The 10,222-nt window shown below is 36.5% G+C and overlaps 1 protein-coding gene across 5 annotated transcripts in view; it reads left to right on the top strand.

Annotated features, from left to right (window-relative positions):
• The first annotated feature begins 3,962 nt into the window (after nt 1-3,962).
• LOC122090741 (homeobox protein knotted-1-like 1) overlaps nt 3,963-10,222 on the top strand; it is an 8,101-nt gene continuing 1,841 nt past the window's right edge. Inside the window, exons 1-4 of one of the 5 annotated variants that reach the window (XM_042660438.1) lie at nt 3,963-4,153; nt 4,483-4,837; nt 4,924-5,034; nt 5,148-5,316. In XM_042660438.1, coding sequence (XP_042516372.1) covers nt 4,595-4,837; nt 4,924-5,034; nt 5,148-5,316 — 523 coding nt within the window. In that variant the 5' untranslated portion in view covers nt 3,963-4,153; nt 4,483-4,594. Of the gene's footprint in view, nt 4,328-4,479; nt 4,838-4,923; nt 5,035-5,147; nt 5,317-10,222 lie in introns of all 5 variants that reach the window. The other 4 variants (XM_042660434.1, XM_042660435.1, XM_042660433.1 and 1 more) reach the window with 4 other exon arrangements.

Here is a 10,222-nt window from a genome sequence, read left to right as displayed (position 1 = left end):
GGGTTTACTTTGAAGAAGAATCCGATGATGAAGTTTTTGGTTGCAGAGTAATTTAGCAACCACCTTTTCCCTCTTTTGGGAATCCATGGTCCGTGAAGATGGATATTTAGAACAGATTGGAAGAGAGAATTACAAGGAAATCATAAATATTATAATAAATTATGGGAGAATACAAAACCAAATCGTAGACATACAATGGAAGGAGTACGACGAGTACTGTTATGGGTATATTTGTAATACACAAACTCCTTTTGGATAAATCTGTTGAACAAAACACAACGTGGATATTTATGTAAAGGCAAACCCAATAATGAGTAATCACGTAATTTTCTCTTGATTTTTTTAGTGAATTAAAAGATTTAAATCCAAGGGCTAAAATCTAAGTGTCCCTTGAAGCTACCCATAGTCTAGGCTTGATTCTTGATTCTGCATATTAGATTAAAAGATTTCAATTCGTGCACTATTAATGCATGAACCTGTACAAATGTATAAGCCTCTGTAAAGAGAAATGTGCTAGTGTTATGATTGCATTTTTTTTTTTTTTTTTTAAGTTTATTTATGGTGCATACAGTGCCAAAGGGCAATACTTTTTTTTTTTTTTTTTTTTTTGCTAATGACGGGTATCCAGGCCTTCGGTCTAACTAGTCCCGCAAACTCATACTGACCTCACAATCGCATAGATCGGGTCATACTAGGGTTGAATGAGAACCATTCAACTTTTACTGAAAGTAATGAAGAGCACTAAACACCCCGTGTGAGTGGCCCAAGGTGTACCTAGTGGAAGACAAACTTAGGATGTCCGAGTTTGTGGGAAACAATGTAGCATAAAATAAAATTAGCAAAATAAAAAAGTTTATAATTATTACTAAAGAATTTATCAATATATATATATATATATATAATTAAAACTAACTCAATAATATTATGTAGCAACCAATGTTGGGGCTATATTTTGGACGAAAAAATAAAGGAAAATTTGGTTACCATAATTCATATGTTGTTGAATTATTACACAAAATTCATTAATGATTGTAAAATTTTTTTAATTTTCTTTTATCTTAATTTTATTTTATTTCACTTTATCTCTAATTAAATGGAGCTAAAATTTTTTGCATGTAAACAAACAAAATAATTTTATAGGACATGCATATATATATATATATATATATTTTGGCACCAAACTTCATCTATGGTTATTGTTTGTTTCGGCATACTATATTTGGTCAAGCTGCTAACCTTCCTTTTGTCTCCTAGATATACTCTCCATTTTTAAGAATCTAAATGGTAAAAGCTGGAGAAGTTCCCATAGAGATGCATGACAGTAATATCGAAATGCAAACATGGTTTTAAGAATTGAGATTAGATTTGTATTAGTATCAGCCGATATTGATCTTGATATTTGGCTGATCTTATATCAGTGGAATGGTACAAACAAGGGGTATAATAGTAATTTTCTTTTATATGAAAAAGCAAAGGCAAAACCATCCAATATAAGCCAATCCTACGTGCTCGAGGTAGGAAATCCTTTTTTAATGCCAAATGGTAAATTAATTGGATTCACAATTGGTGGATAATTAGTTTTCTAGGTCCCTTCTTCACATATCAACATTCAAATCGATCAAAATTTTCCATGTGATTAACAACAAATATCCAGTGCAATTGGTGAACTATGGTGTGCAAAAATCCCATGTTCTTAGGAGGTCTCGAACGTTGTTACCTACTTTCCTCCCTACCTATAAACAAAAAAAAAAGATCCAAGTTAATATATGAAAAGATATTTGATCGGGAGGCATTCTATGAGAACTAATAAGAACCTTAACTTTTTTGCCTCTATCATATTTCAAAAAATTATTGAATATAGATGTAAAAATGATTTTTATTTTGGAAAGATAAAAAACATTTTCAAAAATTGGAAATCATTTAATGAAACATTTAAACAATCTTTAATTTTATTTTTTTTGATAGGAAACAATCTTTATGTGACATGACAGTACTTTCAAAATGGATTTTTTTTTTTAAAATAAGATAATAAAGAGTTTAAAAAAAAGAAAAATTTATTTAATATAATAGTTATGTGAAATGACTGGACTTTGATCCATAATAATTTCCCAACTATGCTTTTTCTTCATGAGCATTGATGATTGAAACCTTTTCCCTTGAATTTGTAATTTTCTTCCAACCTAAACGAAAAAAATAAAATAAAAAACCTGTTCTAAGAGTGTAGTAGGCGATTACTCCCAGCCTAAAACCATTATTTAGGAGAGATTGCATAATGACAATCAAATTAAAAGGAAAGTCAAGTGGCCAGTCAGTGGTGGTTGAAGAATAAAAAACGACACGATATTTACTAATCAGTACCATCAATGGCTCCAACTGCACTCATTAAACAGTGAAGAAGAAGAAGACGACGAGGACGAGGACGACGACGACGACGACCAGATACCCATTATGATTAGATCCACCGAGACTCTACTAGGGTTGTGTAGTTTTGAGGTTTTCGAAATTGGATAACACGCCCTTGACCTCTGGCCCCCCACTCTGATGAACCTTCTCGGTCATATCCATTTAAATTTCAAATTCAAGTCCTGTGATACTGTGAAAGCTAAAACCAACTATCCCCTACTATAAATCAATTCACCTCACCTCACATGCTCACCATGGCAGCCGCGGATTCTCCCGAGGGAGCGTTGTGCGTTAAGACTTCAAACTCAACGAACCGCGAATGAATGGCTGGGGCAGAAGAGGACAGGAAGGAGAGAGAAACATAGATGTTCATTAATGGAGTGTGCAAAAGGAACAGTACAATAGTGGAGGATCCTACTTTGGAAATTTCTCTCTATCTCTTGTTTTTTATGAGAAATAAAGCTTCATTGTTAGTAATTAACAAGGGGTTACATATCGACATGTTGGAGACTGCATGATTTTCCGTAAGTATTGGAGAGCTGGAGTAGTTAGTAAGTCATTATAAACATATTTCAGATACCAAACTGCGAATATAATCGCCAAAAACCTCAAACCAGATTAAAGGCCAACTGGAACCCAAGGGTTGAGGTATGAATTGAAGGAGATGTTTGTGTGAAAACCATACTTCACTAACACTCCAACCAGCGTATAGTAAACCCTGTAGAATGCCAAAAGCTTCTGCCTCCGCCACTTTTCCAGAAGAGACAACACCCATTCTGATAATAGCAAACTTCCCCTAATACATAACACCAAAACACTAATCTTTCCAAAAAGTTAGATATTCTAATACCTACTACTATGTATACTATGTAAGAAGACAAAAAGTTGAGGGGTAAATATCTGGCTAAGATGACTGTTGGATCATCTATATATATATAAAAAAAGAAAAAAAAGAAAAAAGAAAAAAAGGCACTAGAATCAAAAGAGTTAATCAATTTGAAAACATCTAAATTAGCAACCCAATAGTTGATAGATTTTAATAAGGCTTGTGGATTAAAATGCAAATTTTTCATAACTATGTCATGATGATGTTTTTAAATAATAATAATAATAAAAAGACTGAGATTAGCTGTCCGGAATAAAAAAATATGGGAGATTATTTTTGAATAAGGACCACAGAGACACAGGAGTCATTTATATTTAACCATTTTGGACACCAAATTTCCTACCGATAGGCCACGGTGAAGTATCCGTCATAGAAAAAATTTAAATTTGAAAAGAATGCATAACTTCCCAAAAAACATTTGACCAACTAAATGGAAAAGGAGAGGGGAAGTCACTCTTGTTGAGTTTGCTTATTTGAAGCATTGAGCTGTAAAAAAAAAAAAAAAAAGGAGTCTTTGAGGCTTCCCCTTTCCCCCGGCCCGTCGCCCATGTCAGTAGTGGGACCCACCACAAAAAGCAATACCAACGCATTCCAACGAACTGAAGCAACGCGGTGTAATGTCATATCAATGTTTCCTGAGACCTTGAGAGACAGAGAGGTTCCGTGGAAGGAGATGGAAATGACGAAAAAGCTATAAATAATGGCAGGTATCATCAGTGACTGATCGTCCCCAACTCACAGTTATCATAGGTTACACCTCGCCTTCATTTACTCTCTGCTGTTTCAGAACGTGCGGTGCCTTCCTTCCTTTGAAGCTCTTAAGTTCTCTTTCTCTTGGGTGTTGTAAAAGAAGCTCTAACTGCAGTTCAGTACTTCAGCTCTTGTCTTTTCCATCTTAAACGCACTGAAGAGCTAAGCTATAGGTTAGGGAATAGCTAGCTAGGTTTCCGAGTTGCAGAAGAAAAGCTGTTATTTCACTTCACTCTTTTTTATTTATTTTTTAATTTTTTTATTCCACTCCACTCAACAGTCAAACAGGTTCGGTTTCTGTTTGGTATAATCTTGAAACTTAGTTGTTCAAGCTCTGCACTATAATCTAGTTGCAGAGAATGAAGAGAAGAGTGTGTACTGCTAAAAATTGACTTTTTTTTTTTTGGAAACTAATGAACATTTCTTTGAATCTTCTGTAGAAGAAGCCGGAAGGATTAGTACGATTTTGAAGTTCGTTACTATTTATCCATTCGGAGCTACCAGAGATGGCGGATTGAATTCTGGCAATCGGTTTTTGTTCTGAAGGTTAGTTTTATGGAAGATTTTGACCGGTTTCATCCTGCGATTTCTTGGTCAGATGAAATCGCGGGAGTTATTGGAAGTGTTGCTACAGCTCCAACGACGGAATTTGACTGTCAAGTCGAGAATATCTTTCAATTCGAAGCCGATTACGAGCCGGAGATCCATGGATCTGAGATATTCAGTCTGATCAAAGCTCAGATCGCAAATCATCCTCGTTATCCTAGCCTACTAAAGGCTTATATAGAATGTCGGAAGGTCAGTCTCTTCTCTTCTCTTCTCGAACTGATTATTAACTTCCCCCCCTAAATCTTTCAAAACACCTTCCCAGTGTTCTCTCACAGGTCGGAGCTCCGGCGAAGATGGCCTCTCTTCTTGAAGATATCGCTCTAGAAAACAACACCAGTTGTGGCACAAGTGAGATAGGAGCGGATCCAGAACTCGACAAGTTCATGGTAATGCTGAGGGAAAACTGCTTTTCTTTTTTACTTCCATATTCCCACCCCCCTCCCCTTTTTTTTGTTTTTTTTTAGGTTTTTAGGCTAATTGATCGTGTATTGTTTTCCAGAATTCGTATTGTGAACTTCTTTACAGATACAAGGAAGAACTATCGAAGCCGTTCGATGAAGCAACAAGTTTTTTGAGCAATATTGAATCGCAGTTCAGCGATCTCTGCAGAGTAGCGTCGTCCTCGACCACAACGACGACCTCGTCCTCCTTTGGGAATTACCACTCAGGTATGTATTCTCTACGCCTCTCTCTCTCTCTCTCTCTCTCTCTCTCTCCTGTGTGTCTTTCAGAGCCACGTTATTATTAAACGTAGTATATATTTTATTGGTGTCATTTCGAAGGTGAGAGACAGTTCCCCCAACATGAAATGTTGGGCATCATGTGAGCAAGGATGCACAAATTTGTAAAACGCTTGTTTCGTCACTGTTCTTCAATCCTAGTTCCTGTCGGTGCAGGATGAAGATTGAGAAATCGCATGTATGGATGACTAGCTTTTAAAAAGTGGCTAGACTGAACTTGTTGGAAGAAGGGAAGCAAAAGAATAGATTTCCGGGACGAAGTGTACCCATACATGATCCATGAGGGAAGTTTACTCTTTAAGTGGAGAGAAATACTTTTGGGCAAGGTTGTTTGCCTAGTGTATTTAGATGGGCAAGAATTACCGTCCTTGTCGAATTTTGATTAACTAGAAAAAAACACTGTGTAAGTCAATCATGAAGACATCAAAATTATCCTCATTTTGAGCATGGAAACCCTAATTTGGATCACGAGGACTTGGAGCACATCAAAATTATCCCCATTTTGTACCATGTTCTTAGTGTCTCTTAATATTTCAAAATGTTTTGTATGGATATCAATTTTTTTTTTAACTTGGGAAAGGTTCGAAATTTTGGTTTCAACCTTTCTATTGGGGTTCTGACTGAATTTCAATTGAAACTCTGCATGTTTCGACTGATTAATTTCTTTGACTTTTTCGATGGTCAAGGGACTATATTTTGGCCCGGAACTTCTTGGAAACCCTAATTAAGCATCTCTAAACATATTAGAAATTATAGACTATTAAAAAGAAATCTCCAAAATGGAAGTTTTGGTTTTGTAACCTAGATTGGTATATCCTATTGTATGCTTTCACAAACATTGCTTATTCTACATATACTTTAGTATTAGAACACTCAAAATTCAATAAAACAAATAAAAATATGCATTAGGAATGAAGAAAAGCTATTTAATATTACACAATGCTTAAGTTTTACAAGTAGTCAACTAGTCAAGTACTGGTGAATAATCAAGGTTAAAAAACACCTCTACTAAACAGTTTCTCCAACTCCATGTCAGTTCTTACGTAGAGTTCCGGGAGGCTTATATCTTTGGGGAAAAGGGTATGCTTCTAAGTTTGACCCTTGCAACAAAATCTTGCTCAAATGCCACAATTCATCGTTTTAGATGTGCAATAGTAGTCTCCAACATTTTGTTCGATTAAGAAATGTATGTGATTTGGAAAAAATACCAAATCTTTAGAGTTTTCCATCGAATAGGTGAGAACACTTGAAACTCACGATGCACTATATCGGAACTGAAATTTGCTTGAAGTGAGTAATTTTAGTCGAAATTCTTCATAACTAGTGAGTTCACCTGCACCTTGTTTTGACTTTTTGTTGAAACTAAAATATTTCATGAAATCTCAGTTGTTTTAGGCGAAATTTCAAACGATGGTCTTCTGATTATTTGTGTGGACAACCATTATTTTGGAGGGGAGAGCTATTGGTGGCCAATGTTTGAGTGAGTTGGGGGTGTCAGGGCCCACAAAATAAATTGATTGCTTCATTATATTCCTTTCAACCTATAACATATCCTGACACCATTATCTACAAGCGCGCACGCACGCACCCACCCACCCACGCACGCACGTTGTTGAGTGGCGATTTTTGGGGACATTAGTATTAGAGAAATCCATTGAGGCATCAACAGGACGAGTTAGGGTCATGTTTCAATGGTTCTCCAACTTGTTCTTAGTTCCTGATTTGGTTTGGGAGTTGCACTTTTAGGCAACAGCTATTTATTGCATGGTGTTGTAAATTTATAGACAGCTGTAACTGGTTTTTATTCTTTAAAAAAATAAACATTTGTTGGTTCTTTATGTGATCAAGTTTTTGGCTTTGCAGTTATTTTTGGCAGTGTCTCAAGTTTGTATGAAGTGTGTTCTTTGTGCTTCATGCTGCACTCGTTGTTGTGTGAGAATGTCCCTTGTTTGCACAGGGAATTTTCTTGGGGAGGATAAAGAGAAGCTTTGTGTTAATTGTGGTTTTTGTTTCACAGTGTTGTGACTTCCTTGTTCAGTGGAATTTTTTTGGCTGCCTTTGCCTATGAATTTGGAATGAACTGGAAACGAGATTAAAGTCTTGTGTTTCTGTGCCTATTCTTTGTCGTGTGTTTTATGTACATTGCACCACCAAATCCTAAGGTTGTACTTGTCCCTTGGAGTAGTTGTCTTCCCCCCAACACCCCCCCCACCAAAAAAAAAAAAAAAAAAAGAACCTTTGGCATGGCGAACAGCAGGGGGAAATCGCCAAACAAAAATCAATCCCTAGAGATACTAAATCTTGGGATCATACACATTATCCTTTCCCTTCCCATTTTTTTGCTTAACTTTCTTGAAGCCATCGAGCTCTTCCCTTAATCTAGCTTCCTCATTGACAGTTGCAATCTTAGGGTACTTCAAAATAATAGCTCATTTTTGGAGGGTACTTGGCTTAACAGATTCTACCAAGTCCTTTCTATAAGTGGGAGAGTTGACAGTCAAGGTGGCTTTGGAGTGCTTGTCCTAGACTTGTGGTGTTTGAATTTATGTTGTGTCCTGTATGATCTTTGGCAGTGACAATATCTCTCCACGACAACCCCTCCTCAGAGGGTTCTGTATTTGTATTTGTGATTGTATTGTGTTCTTGTCCTCACTAAGCATCTTTGGCATTATATTCAATCTTTGACTGGTAATAGTCTCCCTTTCAAAAAAACTCAAATATTGAACTGAGTTGGTGCAATACTTAATACTTTGTATACATGTATGTTGACATCTAGACATCGGTGTTTCTCTAAGGACTTGTAGCTTTAGGTTTTGTGGTTATAATTGACAAAACTTTGTTTAGGTGAGCCACTTTTAGCAGGTGTGTTTTAGGCGCAATTAGGTAAAATCCATTTTAGAAATTTACTTTTGGATGAAAGATAATGAAATTGTTGTTAATATTTCACTATTGTTAGGCTGCGACTTTGACTGGGCTTAATGGAATTGGAAGTGGCTGTGGTCCGAACCTTATTTTTTGTTGGGTTTCATGCCAATGGGTTGGGTGAAGGTTTGAATTACAACTGGGGCCTCAAGTTCAGGCCAATCTGAACCCAACCTTGTTTCATCTATTATATATTGTATATGATGTACTAGTGTCTATATTTAATGTTTTGTTGCTACTGTGTACTCTTGTCTGGGATGTCAACTCAGTGTCAGTATTGACTTCATACGGATCCATCACGAGTACCATTCTCAGATTTAGACACTGTTTCTTTAGATATAGAGGATGGAGTTGGTTTCTGTTTGCTCAGCCATCTAAAGTCAGACACAAATACCCACTGATGACTAATAAAAGCTTTGTAGACTACCAGGAATCATTGTGAACAATATCTAGCATCTGAAGATTAGAAAGTTAAAAGTCCAAGCATGCACAATGAATGCTTCACAAATCTGGACTAGCTGTCTGTCTCCTCAGGTTCCTGAAGGTTCTTCTCTTCAGAGCTTTCTATTGCCTTCTGAGAACCCTCTTGTTTTGAATTCTTTAATCTCTTAACGTCTTATCTCTTAGTTTCGGGTATTGTGGGTTTTGTGTGATGGGGTCATGGTGAATGCTGGAGAAACTTTTTTCTTTTCTAAGGTTTCATGTATTTTTTTTTTCAAAGGGAATATTCCAAGAAAATCATGCTTAGTGGGGCTTCCAAGAATTCATTATATCATTCCTCCTCTCATAAAAGTAGGGTGATGGATTGTCTTAGTGGTGGGCATAATGCATGTAGGACGCTTTTTTGCTTGACCGATCTACATGGTACGTCAGGTAGAAAGCCAATATCTTATTATAGTCTTGGTGGTGGACGTAATGCATGTAGGATGCTTTTTGCTTGATCGGCTTTTTTCTTGACCGATCTATATGGTACGTCAGGTAGAAAGCCAGTATCTTATTATCGTCTTGGTGCTGGACGTAATGCATGTAGGATTTTGCTTGATCGATCTATATGGTACGTCGGGTAGAAAGCCAATATCTTATTATAGTCTGTCATAAGTATGTGGGTGATTTGTAGTGGTGCGTCAGGTTGATAGATCGCACTTATTATAATTAGCCATAGACCATCAATCTTTTGGCATGTATCCTTGTGCTCGTCCTTGCTTGGAATCTCCATGTAGTGGATCCCATTAAGTTGGGATAAGGTTTTGGATCTTCTTCTTGTTGGAATATTCCGAAAAAACCATATGTAGAGTGATGGTTTCTCAATTTGGAAGAAGGAAGTCATGTAAAAATCTTATTCCATTCGGGTGGACACCATTGCAGGAACCAAAATCCTCTTTAGTTTCTGAACTGTCGGGTGGCTCGTGGATATCAATGTGTTCCTGTTTGTCAACATCCAAATGATGTGGTAAAATCTGTCACATTAATCACGGCGAGAAAACTCCTAGCATGGTGGTGATGAAATTTTCAGAATGATGTGGTTGCCCTTTATTTAAAGTTACATTGTGTGGAGAAAAGAAAAAAAAAAAAAAAAACTCTGGAACTTTATGAACACCTTTAATCCGTGTTGGACACAATGATTATTCAATGCTAGATACACATGTTGAAAACTTGCTGTATTCAATTATGTAAATATACATTTTTTTTGTATACAGCTGTTAATCATCCTCAGGTTGTGTATATATGAATGAACAAGATTAGTATCATCCAAAATTGGCTTGGTGGTACAGGTGTTACTTCAATAGATAGGATGTTTGAGTTCAACTTTTCTAACTGCATGTATATTCGATATTCAATGATATGCCCTCTGGCAAACCCATTTAAACCTTTCGCAACTAAAGAGAAAAAGGGAGGGAGGGAGGGAGGGGGG

This window comes from Macadamia integrifolia, chromosome 10, assembly GCF_013358625.1.
Source record: "Macadamia integrifolia cultivar HAES 741 chromosome 10, SCU_Mint_v3, whole genome shotgun sequence".
NCBI lineage: Eukaryota > Viridiplantae > Streptophyta > Magnoliopsida > Proteales > Proteaceae > Macadamia > Macadamia integrifolia.
This window is presented reverse-complemented; position numbering and strand designations above follow the sequence as displayed.